Source organism: Mus caroli, unplaced genomic scaffold, assembly GCF_978045245.1.
Source record: "Mus caroli unplaced genomic scaffold, Mus_caroli_1 scaffold_16, whole genome shotgun sequence".
Lineage (NCBI taxonomy): Eukaryota > Metazoa > Chordata > Mammalia > Rodentia > Muridae > Mus > Mus caroli.
In genome coordinates this window covers 14,864,539-14,885,611 of record NW_028227271.1, presented here as the reverse complement: position 1 = coordinate 14,885,611, position 21,073 = coordinate 14,864,539, and the positions used below count along the sequence as shown (strand labels likewise).

Here is a 21,073-nt window from a genome sequence, read left to right as displayed (position 1 = left end):
CGCCCCCGGTGTAGGCCCCGCCCCCGTCGGGCCCGCTTCTTTACCTCTTCGAAACTGGGCCCGCCTGACGTCATAGGTGTGCGCGCAGTGCCCTGGCTACGTACTTCCGGGGCGGGAGCACCAAAATGGCGCCAGAACCAGTAGCGGGTTGAGCCATGGTTCCGGGCTTCTAGTCCCGTTCTAGACATGGAGGATGTGGAGGTGCGCTTTGCTCACCTCTTGCAGCCCATCCGGGATCTCACTAAGAACTGGGAGGTGGACGTGGCGGCACAGCTGGGCGAGTATCTGGAGGAGGTGAGGGCGGCGGGGGAATGGCATCGGCCTGGGCGCTCAGGCGGCATTGCCACCCCCCGCCTCCGGGTCTGTAGCCGTCTGGTGTGTCATCTGCAGTCTTGTTTCTTTCCTCACCCCCCCTTCAAAATCCAGCCTGCCTCTCGAAACCTTCAGCTAGATTCTCCTGGAGCTGTCCTTTTAAGGCCTCTGGTTTTCTTTGGGGGGATACAATACATTAAGAAGCAAACTTTTTGTTTTCCCCTTTTGGGGGCGGATTTAACCTGGGGCTTTGGACAAGTTTGGCAGGCACTCTACCACCGAGCTTTTTTTTTTTTGGAACCTGTTTTTCTTATTGAGCCAGGCGCCAAGGCAGGTCTTAAGCCCAAAGTCTTCTGTCCCAGTCTCCCGATTATTTGCGACTACCAATCAACCCTACCACGCCAGAACTCTTACAGTAATGGAGAGAGATCTGGTTCCCGAAGGAAAAGGGATTTTGTATCTTAGACCTCAAGCCCCGCCCACACGATCTTCCCGCAGTGCGACGCACCCATACCCCAGGCTCTTAATTTGAACCAGTTTTGTCCAGAAGGATCCGCCCCCTCCCCACCCTGTTGGTGGCCCAGCCCCTCGCTGTAATCTAGCCTATCAGCATTCCAGTCCTCCGTTTTGTTTTTTTTTTAAGTCTATTCAGTCACTGTCTGCCCCGTTTCTGCATGTTCACACTTTGGCCCAACACAATCGGATTCGACTACTGAATAGTTACAGGTCTCGTCTCGAACTGTAGTGGTCTTCGTATTTAAAAATAAAAGAGACGCTCGAAATGCCCTGTTGGGGAGATTTCTCGGTCTGACAGCTTCCTTTTTGAAACAGTGCTCTTAGGATTTCTATTTGACTGCTTCTGTTTTCTCTCTTAAGTGTCGAGCTTTTCCGGGTGGAGTCTTTTTTCCCTTAAAAATAGAAAATCTTACTTGTGTGATTTTTTTTTTTTTTTTAAATACAAGTTTTCAACTCCATGTGGTGGGATACACCCATACCGCTCTTCTTTGTGAGCTGTCCCAGATCTATTTGTTCTAGCCACTCCCTTGGCATGTGCTGGGATGTTACATGGGATCTTGGATGTTATTTAAAGTGGAGCTTTTGGGTTGTGGTTCAAATTCTAGTCCTCTATTTTGGTAAAGTGTTTCACTGTTTAACTAAAGGTGAAAATTAAGAGATGTGATAAGGCCTCATGTCTCACACCAAGTTTACCATTGAATTGAGTCAGTTATTTGGCAGAATATACTTCCTTCCCCACTATATCTGGTCTAGGTGTATTAGACCTAGATATTTAAAACCTTCTCATCCAGGCTCTTAGATTGGACACCATCCAGTCTGAAGAATTAAAACTGGAGACAGGGATGGGGGCGCAGGGACCTGGAAAGCTGCCTCATCAATTCAGAGCACTGACTATTCTTTCAGAGGACCCAGGTTCAGTTCTAAGCACCCACAGGACAGCTGTCTGTAATCCCAGTTCCTGGGGATCCAGTGCCTTCATCTGGCCTCCACTGGCACCAAACATACAGGTGGCACACAGATATGGATGCAGGCAAAACACCTACATCATTTTTTGTTTTTAGAAAATTTAAATCAGGGCTAGAGAGATGACTGGTTAAGAGCACTTGCCGCTCTTGTAGAGGACCTGGGTTCAGTTCTCAGAACCAAAAAAAAAAAAAAAAAGGTAGCTCACAATGGCCTGTAACTCTACTTCCAGGGGTTCCAGGGCCATTTTCTGGATCCATGAACCCCTGCAAGCACATGGTGCACACACATCTTAGAAAAAAAAAGTTATAGCCAGTCCTCAACATGGCATAGTTGTTTGCTTGCTGGTTTGTGGTCTGTCTTTACAGTATAAATCCTAGAAGGGTAGCGATTATGTATATGCTTTCTTATACTTTGTAGAATGTCTGCACAGTAGGTGCAGGATAAATACTTGTTAAATGAACATTTTTTTTTTTAAGATTTATTTATTTTATATCTATGAGTATATGGTAGCTATCTTCAGACACACCAGAAGAGGGCATCAGATCCCATTACAGATCGTTGTGAGAGCCACCATGTGGTTGCTGGGAATTGAACTCAGGACCTCTGGAAGAGCAGTCAGTGCTCTTAACCACTGAGCCATCTCCCTGGGCCCTGATGATCAAGCTGCACTGCACAGTTGGCTGAGAAACACCAAGAACAGTATTAAGAGGTCATACTGTGGAATCAGGTTTTCATAAAAGGATCTGTGGGCACACTTGTTAAATTTGTTTCCTGGCTTGGTCAGCCCTTCTGCTTCAGATAAGGCTACTTTCCTGCCCTTGGGTCTGTTTACATGATGTCTTTAATCTCAGTACTTGGTAGGTAGGTCAGTTCAAGATCATTCTTGGCTCCAGAATCCATTTGAAGCTAGCCTGAGCTATAGGAGACCCTGTTTCAATTTTCAAATAACAACGAGAAGACTATGCCACATCTCCTGATGCTTTGCTGTCCTGGCCCTGATGCTGTATATGTTCTTTTTGTTTTCCACATAATTACCAGTGTTCTAACATGCCTTATGGTGTTACTTTCTTTTATTTGTTCATTGTTATTAAGTATTATGTGCCAAGAATCACTTAAAATTAAAAGAAAAAAGAAAACAGATGTCAAGCAAAGCAAAGATTAATTCATGCTTTGATAAAATGTCTGCTCTCCAGGGAGGATGGGTATCAGGGTGGGAACCACGTCATTATTGCTTCCTACCTAGACGTGTCTATTTGACCTAAGCACTGTCTCTTTATGTTTCATATAAGTCAATGTAGCCTTTACAACAAAGTCTGAAATGGTCACTAGTGAGATGAAATGATTTGCTGATAGTAGACAAAGCTTCTCAGTTCCCCATCCTCTGTATTTGTGTGTTATCACAAGCGCGTGATAAACTGGAAAGAAAAGGTTAGGAAGTCATGAAGACTTAGACTGAGGGACATGGTTGTATTTGAGGTAAAAGGAGTTGCCATGTCTGGTAAGCTGAAAATTTCTATGTAGTGGGAACATGGGGCTTGCCTCAGTGGAAGGCATGAAAGTTCACAGGGGAAGGCTGGTAGCTGGAAGAGACTGTGAGTTTACATACCTCCCTTGGGGGATTTTAGAATTTCAGGTTTTCCCTCTGAGTGGCAGAAAGCCTGTAACAAACATGCAGGAGAGGTTAGACTGGGCCAGGTCAGCTGACATTAGAGAGGAACTTGAGGTAGTAGGGGACTGATCCAGATTGAACTGCCAGGTGAACAAGAGGCGCTGAAATCCTTCATTTTGGGAGGATAAGTGTGGATGCTCAGAAGCCAGCATGGACTTGCTCACTGGACTCTTATTTATAAAAATCTGGGTAGTTGAATAGGACAGTTGGACATAGGGGTTCGGGCAGTAGTAAGAGTGTCTGCAAGACTTTAAGTTCAATCTCTAATACTTTGAAGAACAATTCTGGGCTGTGTCTTTATTTGTTTATTTATTTATTATTTATAGATCTTCAGTAGGTATCTGTAAATGGAACCCCAGAGCCTCAGGGAGAAAGCTGCTCTGCGGATGGGTTTGGCACTTGTTGACATGTGTGGTTGGTAATTTGTCCAGGGATAGCTAGGTGCACATGGCAGAAGGGAGAAGTGGGAAAAACCCAAACACTGGCTTAGAGCCAGGGCTGCCAGAGGCCATGGAGGGCTGTAGAGAGGAACTACTTATGGTACCTGGTTCCTGAGTTTTCCAATTAAAGGATAGGGTGTACTGCATTTGTTTCTGTCATTTCCCTTCTCAGAGGAAAGGGTCTTTTTGCTGTAGTTTGTCCCAGTTGGCTTTTGACCTGGGTGGGTACAGTTTGGAGTGCTGATGAGAGAGCTGGTATGTAGCTTTGGCCATCATGGTCAGTATCCTTTGGGGACCTCCCTCTTCCAAAGCCCTTGGTCTCACAGGACCCAGGAACTGGGGGGAGTCACAAAGATCTAGCTTTCCTCCAGAAACACCCAGAAGCAACTGCAAATTCAAGAGTAGACTTGGAGCTATTTACATTTGTGGGTGATTGGTTGAGCTACCCCGGAAGGAAGTGAGTATAGGCTCCTGCCACACTGGTATCTTACATTCTTTGAGACTGTCTTACTATGTAGCCTAGGCACACCTTGAATACTGCTTCAATCTCCCAACTGCTGGGGTCACAGGCATGCCCCCGCTTACCGAGCCCAGCTTACTAACGTTCTTTCTTGCAGCTGGACCAGATCTGCATTTCTTTTGATGAAGGCAAAACCACAATGAACTTCATTGAGGCAGCACTGTTGATCCAGGGCTCAGCCTGTGTCTACAGTAAGAAGGTGGGTTCCACAGATCACTGACAGTTGTGCTTAGTGTTGAGCTCCTGGTGCCGCAGCAACGTCCATTTCTCTGTAACCTGCCTACCCTTGGCCACAGCTATCAGTGCCAAAGGAAACCTGGAGTTTACTGATGGCTTTTATCTTGAGACACATCCTATACATCCCATGCTGATATCAAACACTGCATATATCCAAGGAAGATGACCTCGAGTTTCTGATCCCTTCGCCTCTGTATTCTGGAATGCTGGTGTGACAGGTGTAAACCACCATGTCCAGTGTTTGCAGTCCTGGGGGCAGGGTCAATGCTAGGGCTTCATGCATGCTAGGTTTTGTGCTTCACCAGTTGAACTATGTAGCCCCATCCTATTGTTTGTTTGTTTGTTTGTTTTTTGTTTTTTTGAGACAGGGTTTCTCTGTGTGGCCCTGGCTGTCCTGGAACTCAGTCTGTAGTCCAGGCTGACCTTGAACTCAGAAATCCGCCTGCCTCTGCTTCCCAAATGCTGGGATTAAAGGTATTCACTGCCACTGCCCATCCGCCCTATTGGTTTTTTTTTTTTTTTTTTTTTGAAGATTTATTTATTTGTTATATGTAAGTGTACTGTAGCTGTCTTCAGACACTCCAGAAGAGGGCGTCAGATCTCATTACGGATGGTTGTGAGCCACCATGTGGTTGCTGGGATTTGAACTCTGGACCTTCGGAAGAGCAGTCGGGTGCTCTTACCCACTGAGCCATCTCACCAGCACCCCCTATTGGTTTTTTGAGGCAAGATTTTATTAGCTCAGACTGTCGTTGAGCTTGCTCTGTAGCTGAGGCTTGCCTTGAACTCCTGATACTCTTACCTTTGCATCTCAAGTGTTTGGATAACAGGCGTGTTCTATAATGCCCAGGTAAACTTGAGTTAAAATGGCATGAACAGTAGATGGTTCCGTTGGCAGAAGTCTGCTGTGTAAGCCTAAGGACCCGAGTGTGGAGCCTCACCATCCAGATAAGGAGCCAGGTGTGATGGCATGCATCTGTAACTCTAGCACAGCAGTACGGAGACATGTGAGACCCTGAGCTCACTAGTCAGCCAGCCTAGCTGATGAGCACTCTCCTCAGGTTCACCCGGGAAGACAAGGTGGAGCGTAGTTAAGGAGGACACAGAGGTTAGCCTGTAGCTTCCATAAACATCTGTACAATGTACATGCACATCTGCACGTTTGTACACATACAAACACATACAACACGTACTTACAAAATGGTATGGCCAAGCTAGAGGTATAGTTCAGGTGTATAGCACTTCTCTAGCATACATAAGGCCTTGACTGATTCCCTAACACCACAATCAATAAGTAAAGTGGCCAGGAAAAGATAGAGGGCCAGGTGTCCTGTGAGCTCTGTTGCACCTCATGTACGTGGTTATCGGGTATAGAGTGGATGTTCTGCCTTTTTTACCTCCCACGTGCACTTTGCAGTTGTGCTACATCATCCCTTAGAAATCTCACCCTATGTGGGACCCCTGGTTCTGTGGAGGACACAAATAAGCAAGTGAAAAGCTGGGTGGCGATGGTACATATTTTTTATCCTAGCTCTTGAGAGGCAGAGGCAGATGGATCTCTGAATTTGAGGCCAATCTAGACTACAAAGTGAGTTTCAGGACAGCAAGGGCTACACAGAGAAACCCTCTCTCAAAAACAAACAAACAAAAAAAGTGAAAGGTCTCCCCAGGTAGGCCCATCATGGGTTCTGTGGTGACAGGGCCATCATTAGAGACTCACGGCACCCTCCTGTGAATGGGGTAGTGTAGCTAGGAGGAGAAAGAAGCTGCAGCTGGCCTAGGGGCAGTGGGCAAAAATACCAGTGGGTACCATGTGTGAGGGTTCAGGCCTGCCGGGCATGTGCTGCCTGAAACAGTGGGCACCCATCGTGACATGGCCATGACCTGTGTCAAGGAGGCCGTGCTGCTTGTGGCCTGTGGAATGTGGGACAGGCTGTCCAGGTCATTCTGATGGGGCTGCTGTGATTTGAGATGATTTTCTGTTTTGTTTTTTGTTTTTTTGAGACAGGGTTTCTCTGTGTAGCCCTGGCTGTCCTGGAATTCACTTTGTAGACCAGGCTGGCCTCGAACTCAGAAATCCACCTGCCTCTGCCTCCCGAGTGCTGCGCCACCACCGCCTGACTGAGATTATCATTGTTACTGTTGTTGTTGTATGTGTGCGCTCTGTGCATGTGTGTGTACATGATGTGGAATCTCAAGGTGGATGTCTTGTATCTTTATCTGCACTTTTGTTTTTTGAGACAGGGTCTGTCATTTAACCTGAAGTTCACTGGTTCCTTTGGCTGGCAGTGAACTTGAGAGTCCCTCCTACCCCCACTTCCCCAGCCTTCTCCAAGACTGGGCTTACAAGTGTAGGCTGCCATGTTTGGCTTTTTAGCATGGAATCTGAGGATCCAAACTCAGATCCTCATTTTTTGCATTTCAGGTGCTTAGGGGTGTGTGTGTGTGTGTCTGTGTGTGGTGTGTGTGTGTCCACATGAGTGCAGGTACTCTCTGAAGCCTGAGGCATCTAATTCCCCTGGAACTAGAGTAGTAAGTGGTTATGAGTAGCTGGTGTGGATGCTGGGAGGCAAACTCAGGTCCTCTGAAAGAACAGCAATACTTTAACTGCTGAGACATTTCTCCAGCCCCAGAGAGTTATTTTTATGTTTATATTTCAGTGTTTTTGTTTGTGTATGCCTGTGCTTTGTTTTAGGACAGTAGCTTGCATGTAGCCTGGGCTGGCTGTGAATCTAGGATTCTTTTGCCTCTGTGTTTGAGAGCTGGAGTGGCTTGTAAAGGTTTTGTTGTTGTTGACTTTAGTTTTGTTTTTGTTTTTTTCTTTTTTGAGACATGTCCCACTCTAATCCAGAACTTACTGTATGGCTTCAAACTCCTACTTCTCCTGTTTCAGCCTTGCCTGTGCTAAAGTTACAGGCACATGCCACCACGCTGGGGAGTGAGAATTACTTAACAGTTGGAAAACTGGCTTGGCTTGTATGGAGATTTGGAGGTGACAGCCAGATTTAGTGTGTAATAAGTGTCTAATAAGAAAGGTCCCCACCCTGGGATATCCCCAAGCAGCATTTCCCATAGGTCCCTCCTTTCCACATCCTTACTGTGTGTCTCTGGTTGCCAGGTGGAGTACCTCTACTCGCTGGTCTACCAGGCTCTCGATTTTATTTCTGGCAAGAGGTAAGTATTAGAGGTGAGCCAGAAGGAAGAGGCGTTCGTCGTCTTAGCTGTGCCCTGCTTGCAGCTTGGGGTCTCTTGAAGCCTCTCAGGATGCTCTTGGTATGTTTTTCTCTCTCAGGCGAGCCAAACAGCTCTCCTTAGTTCAGGAAGATGGGAGCAAGAAGACTGTCAACTCAGAGACTCCCTGTGAAACAGAGAATGAGGTTAGTTGGGGCATGTGAACTCTGCCCTGGGTGCTTGCCTGGCCCTGCTCTCATGAGTACTTGTTGTCTCCTGCAGTTCCTGTCACTGGACGACTTCCCTGACTCCCGGGCTAATGTGGATCTGAAAAATGATCAGGCATCCAGTGTGAGTGTTCTGGCCCTTGTCTGGTGGGGAGTAGTCTTAGTGCTGTACCGTGTAGAATTCAGAGCTCTCCCCTCCCTGCCCACAGGAGCTGCTTATCATACCCCTACTGCCCATGGCCCTGGTGGCCCCTGATGAAGTGGAAAAGAACAGCAGCCCCTTGTATAGGTACAACACTGAGCTAGCATGGGGGAGGGGAGGACACCTGCCTGGGAAGGGCCTGCCTAGCAAGTCTGCTTTTGCCAACACAGCTGTCAGGGTGACGTCTTGGCCAGCCGGAAGGATTTCAGGATGAACACGTGTATTCCTAACCCCAGAGGCTGCTTTATGTTAGATCCAGTGGGAATGTGTCCTGTGGAGCCTGTGGTGCCCGTGGAGCCATGCCCCATGTCGAGGAGCCAGAACGGTAAGGGTTTGGATGTGGGAGCTTAGTGGGAAGGAAGGTGGTGTCAGTCTCTCTTTTGGGAGACAGCTGTGAGGTACCTTATGCCTGCCATCTCTAGTCTTAGAAGCTATCTCGTGCCACGTTCCTTTTCCACGCTGAATAGGTTGGACAGAGCTGTTCTCCCTCATCTTTCCTTGTACCTTGATTGTCAGCCAACAAGCCACAAGGTCACAGCTCAGCTCAGTATTGGGATCTGGTACCTGGTGTCCTCCTTAGTCCCAAGTTAAGGCCTGCTGGAGCCTGTTTTTGGCTGACAATCTAGGGAGACTCACTGGGTACCAGTGGAACCCTTGTAGGGACGGAGCTGACTCTGTCTAGTGTCTGTCTCTCCCAGATCCTGAGGACGCTGAGGAGCAGCCCATGGAAGTGTCTAGGAACGGGAGTCCTGTTCCTGTACCCGACATCTCCCAAGAGCCAGGTGAGAAGAGGGCAGCAGGGAGACTGAGCTGGCTGGACTCTGACCCTGGATGCTCTCGGTTTCCCTAGCCTGTCTACTTCCTGGTCATTGGCTTTTCGGGAACAGGCCTAATGGTAGCAGATGCTGTCAGTGCTGGGGCTCAGTCAGCGAGACTTTTCTTCTTGGGTCTTTTCTGGGTGAATGTAAATGGCAGTAAGTAATATCTGGGCTGGAACTGTTGCTTGGTTGGAGCACTTTCATGACCATAGACAAAGCTAGGGTTCAGTTCTCAGTATAAGTGAGTAAGTAAATAAGCAAATATACAAATATTTGCCAAGAAGTAAGGTAAACCAACCAGAGCATGCCAGTGTGAAGAAGAGAGTATAAAGTTTAGTTCAGTTTTCCCAATGCTACAGTGTAACGGGAGGAGAGAGAATGAATGGCCTGTCTAGCTCCTCTGAGTTGGCCATGAGCCTCCTACATGGGAGCTCCATCTGCTGCCTGGCCTCCAGCCTCTTTGGGCTAACTGGTTTCTTGGTTCCTGCACCAACATTTTTCTAGATGGTCCAGCGCTCAGCGGCGGAGAGGAGGATGCAGAGGATGGAGCAGAGCCCCTGGAGGTTGCTCTAGAGCCTGCAGAGCCCAGGACCTCACAGCAGGTGGGACACCAATGAGGCTGCAGAGCCCAAGCTGTCAACAGAGCAAGCCCTGTCCTGTCCTGGGCAGAGTAACATTACACTGGGCAACAGTGCAGTGCCCTTGGCTCCTGTCTACCACCTTGGTGTTGTCCTCTCAGAGGAGGTGCCTGCCCAGGAGCCTGGCCATCCTCCAGGTTTAATGGTAGCTCCCATATCCCTTCCCTCTGTAAGTAGAACGGCAGCCTCCATATCCCTTCCCTCTGTAAGTGGAACGGCAGTTGCTCCCTGAGGAGGGACTGGCTGGCATTCAAGGCTCTGATTCTGGTGACCTGTGATGTCAGCTGAATCCAAGTGCCACTGCTGTTCAGGCTGGAAGCAGAAAATGGGTCTGGAGGATTTTGCCTCCAGGTACAACCTATCCAGAAATAATTAGGAAGTCTTTATTGAGCACAAACAACAAAGAAAAACACAAACAAAACCCGTGAGGTGAGGTGAGATGAGGCTGGGGCTGTAGTTGAGGGGTGGAATTCTTGACTGGCCCATGGAAGCCCTGCTTTGAATTCCTAGATCTTCTGTAATATGAATACATTAAAAAGTAGCGTGCTGTAGGGATGGCTCAGCAGTTAAGAATGTTACTGTTTCTGCAGAAAGTCAAGCACCATTCCCAGCATCTACATCAGAGCTGGTACCATCAGTCACTCGAGCTCCAATGGGGATTTAGTGCTGCCTTCACGGGTTGTGCAGTCATGGGCATAGACTGCCCCCCCAACCCCCACCCCAGCTAGGCAGGGTCACTAAAGCTTACAATCCCCATACCCTGGAGGCTGAGACAGGATTGTGAAGTTTTAGGCCAGCTTGGTCTACATACTGAGAGCCTGTCTTGAAAACGATTCTACTGGTGAGCTGGAAAGACTGCTCAGTGGTTAGAACACTTGCTGTGTAAGAATGAGGACCAGAGGACAGAGTTTAGATCATCGGCAGCCACATAAATGTTGGGTGGAGTGTTGGGTAGCCTGGGATTCCTGGAGGCTATAGAGATAGGCTACCAAGAGCAAGCTGGCTAGCAAGACTAAACATGGGGGTGAGCTTTGGGTTTGATTGAGAAACTACCTCAGTGAATGTGGGGAAGACAACTGGGATGTTTCCTAACACTTCAGCTTCCACAGGCACCCACACACGTGTACACCCACACCCGTGTACCCCACATGCACCCACATGTGTACACCCACATCCAAGCAAAAAAAAAGTAATGCACATTATACACAAAAAAGAGGAAATTATTTCTTCTAAAACTGATCTGATGTATTTAGGAGGAAATAGTAACATTAATTGCAGATGGATATTACAGTCTATTCATTTAGTTTGGTTTGGTTACTTTGTAGCCAGGCTAATCTTGAACATGTGTGATCCTTCTGCCTCAGCTTCCCAAGTGTTGGGACAGGTATGAGCCACCATGCCAGGCTACCGTGTTTTTCCTTATCTGTATCTATGGTGCTGGGTATTGCACATGCTGGGTGAGCATCCTCCTATGGAGTTGCATCCCCAGCAATACTGTGCTTTTAAAGGAAGAGTTCTCCTGACGAGTAGTTCTCCTTAAGATTCTGTTGGTGTGCATATGTATGTGTGTGAATAAACATACATGCATGCATGCATGCATATCTGTTGGATCCCTTAGAACAGGAACACATTCCACCATGGGACTCAACAGAGCCTCTAAATCCTCGTACACATTGCGAGGTCACTGTTGAATCAATCTTTTTTAAAACTTCCCTGTGAACATAGTTCTATGTGGCCTGGGGTTCGAACACAGCTGCTTTTAGTCCCAGTCCCTTAGTAGGTCTTACCCTTCTACTGTCTTCCATTCCCAGACATTGATGTGGATCTCAGACGGGGGTAACCAAGTTCTTAATGGTGATTTCCTCCATGTCTTGGGTTATGCAGCCTTTGACTCATTTTCTGCCAGTCAGACCAACCCACGCCCAATAGACTCACAGCCAGGCTGTGATGGACCGATTTATTTATTTATTTATTTATTATATGTAAGTACACTGTAGCTGTCTTCAGGCACACCAGAAGAGGGCATCTGATCCCATTACAGATGTTGAACTCAGGACCTTCAGAAGAGCAGTTAGTGCTCTTAACCGCTGAGCCATTTCTTCAGCCCCTGTGATGGACTCTTTGATTGCTTCTTTAAGCGGACTTCCCCACTTGTTTGAGTGCTGGTGACCATAGTGTCTTGTACTAGGCCACTGTTGATTCCATCTCAGACTAGATGACAGATTCTCTCTTTCTCTTCTACTACAGGTCAGACCCGAGCAAGGGGTCTCTTCTCTCACCTTCTGTCATGTTCTTTTCCTCACTCCTATCCCGTGGGTTCCAGGTTCCTAGCTCTCAGCAAGGGCTCTTGAATCTGATTTGTACTTATTTTGCTTTCAGCCTGCAGGCTCTAAGCAGTGGCAAGTCAGTGCCTCTGTCGGTCCTTTCGCTTATCTAACCTGCTTGCCAGATCAGAGGCAGTGCTGCCATTTCTCCTTATACAAACAAGTTCTTGCTTGGCTGCCTTCTCAGCCTCGGGTGCGTTTCTTACCTCACACAACAGTGACCAGGCAACCTCTGCTGCTGCTTGCCATTAATCTCAACGTGGTGAGCTGCAGACTGCAACATTTTCTCAGACCTTTTTAGCTATTTTCAGGACCTTCACATTCATGTGGTGGACTCCGCTCATCAAGCAGGCATCTCCCCCATGCTGTACATGACGAGTGTCATCTTGACATGCCCTTCACCAGTACTCTAAATTCTAATGAGTCAGCCCAAGATGCAGTCTTACCACCCACAGCAAGCACCATGCAGTTGCTGCCATAGCAAGAAGACACTGTCACAGCACATGGGAAGGGACAGCTGTATTGGAATCTTACCTCAGGTGCTTTACCTCTTGGGCTCCTCTGCTTCAGTTACACGACTCGCTGCCCTGTCTGTCCAGGATCATGCGCTTCTCTCCATGTTAATCCTTTGTTCTGCTGCGTCCCCCTTCAGGCGTCTCTTTTGTTGTGTGGCATTCTTTCTGTGGAGATGTGAACAGTCTACTCATCCTGTCTAGGGAACTAAAAGCTGGGAGCCTAGAGCCACTGAGCAGCCTGCAGGACGCTCACAGGTTGGAGAGTGTCGTTTTCTGCAGTTCTGTTGGTCTCAGCCTCTTCCAGGCAGCGCAGCTTGTCTCTGCTTCTAAGCCTTCTAAGTGGCTGGGCTGTTGGAGACCCTTCTCTCCACAGTCTTTCCTGTTCATATCCTCTTGGGGAGGTAGGGCGCTAGTGAATCGGGTCAGTTTTAGAAACTTTCTGAAGCTCTTCAGGGTTTTTCCTGAGTGTAAGGAGCTTCCTTGCACAATGCAGTATTTCACCTCCCTGTAGAACAGCAATTCTCAACCTGTGGGTTACAACCCCTTTTAGGTATTTACAATCCATAATGGCAAAATTATAGCTATGAAGTAGCAATAAAAATAATGTTATGGTTGGGGGCCACCACACCATTAGGGAGGCTGAGAGCCGCTGCCTTAACGCCATCATGTTTCGTTTCCCCTTCACATGCTGTGTGTTAGCTTGACTCTGGGAGGGGCTGAGTAGCACAAGTGAGCATCACCAGAGCGTGGCTGAGTGCGAGGGATCGAGCTCAGGCCCCAGGCCTGCAGGGCAAGCACTTGGTCAACGTTTCCCAGCCCCAGCTCAAGGTTTTACTTCTTAGTCTTAGTCTTAGTTAGGCACTAAGAGGGCCCTTGAACCAGGTATTTGATGTGAACTTAAGCAGAACTTCTGGGGTCTTGAGAGCCTGGGTGGGCAGGGGTTGGAAGAAGAGAACTTGTGGGTTGTTTCTTGCAGAGTGCCGTCTTGCCAAGGAGATACATGCTGCGGGAACGACAAGGGGCCCCGGAGCCTGCCTCCCGGCTGCAGGTGAGAAATGCGAGGTCCCTAGACCCTTTAGACCCTTGGCACGTCTTTCAAAAACTTAAGCCTTCCCTGTGTCGCTCTGAACTGTCCCCACTTGTGTCAGCTCTGGTAGGGAGACCTAATGCTTTCCCCTTCTCAGCTTCTGCTTGTGTTTCCTGCTCAGGAGACCCCAGACCCCTGGCAGAGCCTGGACCCTTTTGACTCCTTGGAATCTAAGGTCTTCCAGAAAGGTAAATAGGATTGGTGACACCTTGCTTGAGTTGCCTTGCCTAGTGCTCCTGAGGCAATGGACTGGAGGTGGGTTCTGGATCCCTTTCCCTTGGCTACTCTTGAGGCAGTCCCTCTCTGCCTCCAGGGAAACCCTATTCTGTGCCACCCGGTGTGGAGGAGGCTCCAGGACAGAAGCGTAAGAGGAAGGGTGCCACCAAGTTGCAGGACTTCCACAAGTGGTACCTGGATGCCTGTGAGTGAGTATATGGGCTGAGGTGACACACCCGTTTTCCTGGGTGTTGGGAGCAGACCCATCGGGAACACTGGGGTTTTGGCCTGGCACTTGCTAACTACTTTCTCCCAGATGCTGAACACCCTGACGGCAGGAGGGCTCGGCGGAAGGGCCCAACCTTTGCAGGTGAGGCTTGGGTCCTGTGCACATGCTCAGAGAACAGTCTTTCTCTTCCTTCCCCAGCTCTACCCCTATCCTCCTTACCGGGGTCTCTTGAAGGTCTCTGTGGACTAGTGTGAGCTTGGGCCGGATGGGGAGTCCCCTTATAAGGTCTTTGTCTGCAGACATGGAAGTCCTGTACTGGAAACATGTAAAAGAGCAGCTTGACACCCTCCAGAAGCTGCGGAGACGTAAGGCAAGTACCCACAGTTCTGAAACCCCACAGGTCTCGGGCATGGGATATATGAGTTTCCTTACAGATGTTCTCTGGACAGATCAAAGAGAGATGGCTACCTGGGGCCAAGCAGGATCTGTGGCCTACAGAGGAGGATCGCTTGGAAGAGTCCCTCGAGGACCTAGGGGTAGCAGGTGGGTGCCTTTTGTTGGAGTGTGCGCGTGTTGTGTGGTCAGGGTCGTGTTAGTACTCGCAGCACGTACGGCTGGCTGAGCAGCAGCCTTGGTCATTTCTCCCATGTCTCAGCAGATGACTTTCTAGAGCCCGAGGAGTATGTGGAGGAGCCTGCGGGGGTGATGCCCGAGGAAGCTGCTGACCTTGGTAGGTCTGGACGGGGAGTGGCAGGAGGGGAGAATGTAGCCCCAGAGCTCTAGCAGCTCATGGTTGGACCTTTCTAGATGCAGAGGCCATGCCAGAGACCCTGAGATATGAGGAGCTGGTCCGAAGAAATGTGGTAGGCCTGGGTCACCAAGGTGGGAGCAGTGGGGACATCCTGGGCCCATGTGTGCAAGGGAGAAACCACTGGTCCTTCTGTAGGAACTCTTCATTGCCACCTCCCAGAAGTTTATCCAGGAGACAGAGCTGAGCCAACGCATCAGGGACTGGGAAGATACCATCCAGCCCCTGCTCCAGGAGCAGGTGAGGCGTGCTACTTGGGAACTAGAGACTCCTCCCACCAGCCTGGGGTTTGCCCAGACCTGTCTCTCCACTTGAAGCTAACATGTCCTTTCCCTCTGCAGGAGCAGCATGTGCCCTTTGATATCCATATCTATGGGGACCAGTTGGCTTCACGGTTCCCCCAGCTCAATGAATGGTGTCCCTTTTCAGAGCTTGTAGCAGGGCAGCCTGCTTTTGAGGTGTGCCGTTCCATGCTGGCCTCCTTGCAACTGGTAAGTGGCCTGGGACACAAGGGATGGGGCAACGGCCCTGGACTCTGCTGACACCTTGTTTCCACAGGCTAATGACTACACAGTGGAGATCACTCAGCAGCCAGGACTGGAGGCAGCTGTGGACACAATGTCTCTGAGACTGCTCACACACCAGCGAGCCCACACCCGCTTCCAGACCTATGCTGCACCCTCCATGGCCCAGCCTTGAGTGGACAGCACTGAGGCAGGCCTGGAAAGACGTACACCTGGAGGTCTTTGCCCCTAATGTGCTATGGGGCCATTCACTCCAGTGTTGCTTCCTGGCTGGCCTAGCCTAATAAAGTGTTGCTACCCCACCTGTTCACCCGACAAACTATTTAAATGAGCTGCTGGTACAGAGCACATGCACAGATTAAGTACATTCATTTAATGACGGCCTAGGCAATAGGAATAGTTCAGGGCAGGACACTGTGGAAGGCAGCTATGTGCCGACGTATACTCTCTACAATCTGCTCTGCTGACCTGCTGCGACCATAGTAATCAGTGAAAAGACCATCTGGGTTGAGCAGATAGATGGCAATGGAGTGGTCCACAATATAGTCCTGGTCCTCATCCTTAGGCCCAGCACTGTAGTATACACGGTAGTTGCGACTAGCATGGGCCACCTGTTCTGTAGACCCGGTCAGACCTAGCAGTCTCGGGTGGAATTCTTGCACATAGCGGGCCATGGCTGCCACGTCATCTCGTTCTGGGTCCACAGTGATGAAGACAGGCTGCACCAGGGGCAGGTCAGGCTCCGCCTCTAGCTTCCGCACCACCTGCACCAGCTTTTCCAGCTCATCGGGGCAAATATCAGGGCAGTGAGTGAAACCGAAGTACATCAGCACCCACTGGCCTCGGAAGTCGGCTTTGCATCGAGGCTGGCCTTTGTGGTCTAGTAGGCTGAAGTCACCCTGGCCCACAGCAGCCTGGCGCAGGGCCTCTGTACGCTGCTGTTGGCGCCACTGTTCCTTCTCAGCCCTTGCGGCCAGCCAGGCCCAGCCTAGCCCAGTCCCAAACAGGGCTGTGATCAGCAATCTAGTTCTTAGCCCAGGGCCTTGGCGCTGGCCCTGCCCTGACCAATGCCGGGTATTTCTGTGCAGAGTTTCACCTCCTGAGATCCTGAGAAGGGGTTTGAACTGAGAGAGCTTGGGCCAAGCTTTGGGCCCTAGAGCCAGTAGCATCACGGACCTGAAGCTCCTGGGAAAGAACAGAGGTGGCAAAAGTCAGAAAAGAATGGACAAGGTGCCTAGGCCTCCGCTGCTGGACAAGCATCTGCCCCACATTCAAGCAGGTTAGCGAGCTGCCTGCACTGGCTCTTCTCAACTCAGAACTGCTCTGCCGTAAGCTGCATGCAGTCCAGGCAACACCAAATGTTCATAGCTGGTTTGCTCTAACCTACTTCTTTAACCAGGGAGTCTCAGCCTCATGACCCCAACCTCGAGAACCCACACCACAACTGCCAAGCCTCCCTGTGGATTCTTGGAAGCACTGCGAATATGCTTTGCCTGGGCACTGGGATGCATGTGTCTATTTACAATAAATTGTTCTTTATAGGGAGGCTGTTGATCCTCTGGCTGACCACCTTTAAGAGGTAATCCTTTCAAGCTTTAGGGTCACTTCAGGGTAATCTGGGGCTCAGCAGAAAACAAATGCCTGCAGCTTGTTTTCTGTAATGTAACACAGCTCAGCCCACTGTGCCTTGAACTGTCTGACCTTCACCTTCCTGGGCAGACAGACTCCTCTGCACTTAGCTGGATGCTGTACCCTGCCCCTCTGCAGTCCCTCAGCCCTGCCTTCTCCCTTCATCCTTTTCGGGCCAGTGACTCTCCCCAGGGAAGGTTGTTTCAACTAGCATTTAGAGCCACTTGCATCCAGCCTACTGGGCTCCCCCAGTATGTTGCCCCCGTGTGGCTACAACCTGGATCTCTTATGAGATGGTCCAGGGCACCATCAGCCCTGAGCTGGGACCACTCCGAGAAGATGGGACTGGCAAATATTCACACTATGTCCATTTTCTGGGCCTCAGAAAGTCTCTAGCTCATGTGATGAGCTAGATGAAGCAGTAGCAGCGAGTATGAGGCCACATGTTAACAGCGTCCTCACCCAGTCCCACCCCTTGGGGGGAGGACTTGCCCAACTGAACTCACCTGGCTGAGGTGGGTTCGAGACTTAGGGCTGTGCGGTGGTCGGTGGGAGGACAAGTTCAGCAAAGGGTGAAGGGACCTTGAAGGGTGCTCGATCTGATAGCACGAGCGCCCCCTGGAGAGTGCGTCGCTGCTGACTGCTGAGCGCAGGGCCGTCTAGGTGCACGCGGAGCCAGGGTGTCCCTGCGCGAGCGACAGAGGCGGTTACCTAGGTCACAGCGGGCGACCGGAAGGGTTGTTTATGGGTTCCAGACAGCGCTTACCTCGGGACAAACACTGGCCCACGTCGACCAGTACCTCGGCACCCACTCCCGGTCTGATCGGCTGCCCCGCTCGGCTGCGTCCGGCTCCGAGGTCGTGCAGCACACGGGCCAGCGGCAGCGCTCGGACGCACTCCACAATGCCTAAGGGAGAAGGTGGACACTGAGGACCTACGGAAGGAGGCACGTGCCAGAACCAGGAAAGATCGGGAGAGGAAGTGGGTGGGACCTGGTGCCGGAGATATCCGGTCTCACCGTCTGCCGGTGCGAGCAGCTCCTCTTGCTCTCGGGCGTGAGGCAGCAGCTGCCGGCGTTGCGTGGGGCTCCCGGAGCACAATGCTTTAGCTAGGTCGGGGTCCACGCCCTGCGCCGAAAGCATCAACTGGAAGCGGCGCCGCGCAGAGCCGTCATCCAACGCCGCGGCCACTCGGGCGGCGCCTTGGTCTTGTGTTTCCGCCTGTCCGCTAAGCCAAAGAATGGCGCCTCCTGCTGGCGGGCGGGGTGGAGCTCAGAAGCTGCAGGGATTGAGAGCTCCTGGCATACAGACTGGTGGTCTTAACTCCAGCCCTCTCACCTAGCCTAATGACCAGGTCCCGCAGATCGGGCGGCCCCGCACCATCCAGGCAAAGCAACGCTTCTTCCACTTCCAGGGTATGGCCCACGCTGCGGCCCAGAGGGTTATCCATGGCGGTCAGGGCTGCGGCGACCTTCAGCCCCAGGCTCACTCCCACTCTAACCTGGGGAGGCATTATTCAGTATCCAGCCGGCATTATCAAATCCCATACCTGCTGTCCCTGGGTTAGGGTGTCAGCAAAGGCTTAGGTTAGAGATCAGAAACCAACACTGCCAGGCCTCAGAGGGGATGGGGGTGTTCTGGTTGGTCGCCCTAAGTGGCGGGGCTCTGTGGAGGATTTCCCCAGGTCCGCAGTCAGGACAGCTTTGGATAGGGTAGGAGGGCTGGAAAGAGGAATTGCCGTTTTATTCTTCCAGGACTGTTGAGTGGGCAGAGGCAGGGATAGGACGGAATGTGAGGCTCATGTCCCTTCATAGAAAGGACACTGTGGCCTAGCACGGCTCACCAACATCTTTGCCAGTTCTCGGGCCTTCTCCTGGTCTGGGAAGACTGCAGCTCCCCCAAACTTAACATCTACCACCAGAGCAGACAGTCCCTCCACGGCCTTCTTACTGAGGATTGAAGCTGCGGAGACCAGAAACATCATCCCAGGGTGTACTTGGGCACAGTAAGAGTTGTTTCTCTGAGAAAAGCGGCAGTGCCTAGTGGACTGTCAGTCAGTCAGGGTTCCCCATTTCAGGTCACCTGTAATGAGCGGGACACTGTCCACAGTGGCTGTCACATCTCGTGCAGCATACAGGATCCCATCAGCAGGAACCAGCTTTGCACTCTGGCCGACAATGCAGCAGCCGACTTCCTCAAGGATGTGCAGCATCTGCTCAGACACCTTCATTGACTTCTAGGGACGGACCCACCCACTGGCCCTGACCACTGACCCAGCAGAAGTTCAAAACATGGCCAGCGAGAGTCAGTATGATTCTGATGGCTAACCGGCCAAGGATCCCGCTTAGTTATGACAGACACATTAATTTGTACCAGCTAATCAGTGGCTTCTCCCTGTTCCCAAGTAACGATCCCGATCAAAGTTCTCTCGATGACTCCAGGCCTATTTACAACCCATGACCTTTTGAATAGTCAATGTTCTCTCTCATTAGTGACCCAGATAAATAACCTGTCCATTGATCATCCTGTGATTCGGGCCAGTGACTCCCTCAACCCAGATCATTGATCAGTTAGTGGCCCACCTGTACCTGCTCTGGGCTCTGGGTGACACTGAACCCAGGAATCGATTCCAGCTTATCCAGTGTGCCCCCTGTGTGTCCCAGACTGCGGCCGCTGATCATTGGCACCTGGTGGAGAGGGATGCTGACTGCCCCCACACAGGCCCTTAACCTCATATCACCTATCCTCTAGTAAGAACCTATCCTATCCTCAGATGAAATTACTTTAAAAAAAAGCAGTTTATAATATTTTAGAGCCTTTTAAACAGTTAATGAGGGTGCCCAATTGGTGGAAAGGGAAATAAACTGTACTTGGTGGGAGCAGTTTGTCAGTAGGTCAGGAGTTGGCACACACTCATCTGGGGCCCAAGTCTGAAGGACAGGGAGAGGAAGGCCCTGCTCTTTCTTTGTGGGGCCTGCTAGCTCTTAGAGGGTCCTCTTGGGTACAGAGGCAGCTCTACTCCATGGTGGAACTTGTGCATCGAGCGATAGGACGGCCCTGGGTTTTGTCTTTGAGAGCTTTGAGCGAGGCTGGAGGGTTGGAGGCGCCTGTGAGTGGGTCAGAGGTCTGTAGAGGACGTGGTCACTAACCTTACAGCCGCATGCAGCCAGGGCAGGTGCCAGAACCAGGCTAACCTTGTCACCCACACCTCCTGTGGAGTGTTTGTCAACAAGCTGCTGGTGCCAGGCCTTGGGCCACTCCAGTTGCTGCCCAGACTCTGCGAGGGCCCGAGTCAGCACAGATGTCTCTTCTAGGTTCATGCCCTGCAGCCGAATGGCCATTAGCATGGCCCCTAAGTATGGATATAATGAGCGAGGTGTTCACGCAGCCTGAGTTTTCTGGGGCCGTGATGGTGGTAGGGTACTGTGGATCCTTGAGGTGCATATGGGGCAGTTGGGAGGGGTGTCGGGGTCTAGTTACCACACACCAATTTGTGTGTCCTGTGCTCTTCCATCTATCACCGCGTGCACGAAGTTTCTGATATCTGCTTCTCTTAGATGCCCTCCATCTCGCTTCAGGCGGATCAGCTCAGGCAGCTGCCTAGGCTCCCCACTCCCTCCCCCTGAGGCCAAGGGAGGTGGTGTCCCTGGAGCTGCCATTGCTCCAGTCTGTAAGGGATATTGAGACACCGCTGGAACTCCCCACCTCCTCCCCATCCAGGTCTTTGAATCCATGGTCACTTGTCCGAACCTTGCTCTTACAGGGTCTCTGGCGCCCACCAGTCTCATGTTTTTCTCAATATCCAGCACTGTCCCATTCCCAACCCCACCTGGCTTCCATTTCTCGACCTCACAAACCACTCCCCCCACCCCGCACTCCCCCGCCCCCCCACGTCTAGTACCTATTCAGTTCAGGGGCCTTTACCAGTTTTCTGGATCTGGCTCGGTTCCGGCCTGTTATCCCTCAGTCCAGCGTGGACTTAGGTACAGAGGAGACAGTTCACTGTCCGGGACTACCGTTAGGGAT

General features: G+C 50.7%; 3 protein-coding genes across 7 annotated transcripts; 1 reads left to right on the top strand and 2 right to left on the bottom strand.

Annotated features, from left to right (window-relative positions):
* The first annotated feature begins 110 nt into the window (after positions 1-110).
* On the top strand, positions 111-15,721 carry Ncaph2 (non-SMC condensin II complex subunit H2). 5 transcript variants are annotated; one of them, XM_029469663.2, is made up of 20 exons: positions 111-201; positions 4,521-4,622; positions 7,779-7,834; positions 7,953-8,037; positions 8,114-8,182; positions 8,268-8,347; positions 8,431-8,585; positions 8,959-9,042; positions 9,583-9,680; positions 13,532-13,603; positions 13,764-13,830; positions 13,956-14,063; positions 14,175-14,228; positions 14,387-14,457; positions 14,537-14,630; positions 14,746-14,817; positions 14,895-14,950; positions 15,034-15,135; positions 15,237-15,386; positions 15,454-15,721. In XM_029469663.2, the coding sequence occupies exons 1-20, from the start codon at positions 187-189 to the stop codon at positions 15,592-15,594; spliced, it is 1,731 nt and encodes a 576-aa protein (XP_029325523.1). In that variant the 5' UTR covers positions 111-186; the 3' UTR covers positions 15,595-15,721. The 5 variants fall into 5 exon arrangements, with proteins under 5 accessions (XP_029325523.1, XP_029325522.1, XP_021038380.1 ...); XM_029469662.2 differs by having other exon boundaries at positions 14,743-14,817; XM_021182721.2 differs by having other exon boundaries at positions 111-277; positions 14,743-14,817.
* A 50-nt stretch (positions 15,722-15,771) lies between these two features.
* Positions 15,772-16,588, bottom strand: Sco2 (synthesis of cytochrome C oxidase 2). Its single transcript, XM_085831771.1, has one exon. The coding sequence runs from the start codon at positions 16,586-16,588 to the stop codon at positions 15,821-15,823; it is 768 nt and encodes a 255-aa protein (XP_085687897.1). The 3' UTR covers positions 15,772-15,820.
* A 967-nt stretch (positions 16,589-17,555) lies between these two features.
* Positions 17,556-21,073, bottom strand: Tymp (thymidine phosphorylase). Its single transcript, XM_021182723.3, has 10 exons — positions 20,949-21,073; positions 20,535-20,715; positions 20,197-20,399; positions 19,636-19,734; positions 19,130-19,259; positions 18,891-19,009; positions 18,386-18,548; positions 18,067-18,297; positions 17,815-17,955; positions 17,556-17,734 (listed from the first exon to the last, which is right to left on the bottom strand). Exons 2-10 carry the CDS (start codon positions 20,704-20,706, stop codon positions 17,577-17,579), a joined length of 1,416 nt encoding a protein of 471 aa, XP_021038382.1. The 5' UTR covers positions 20,707-20,715; positions 20,949-21,073; the 3' UTR covers positions 17,556-17,576.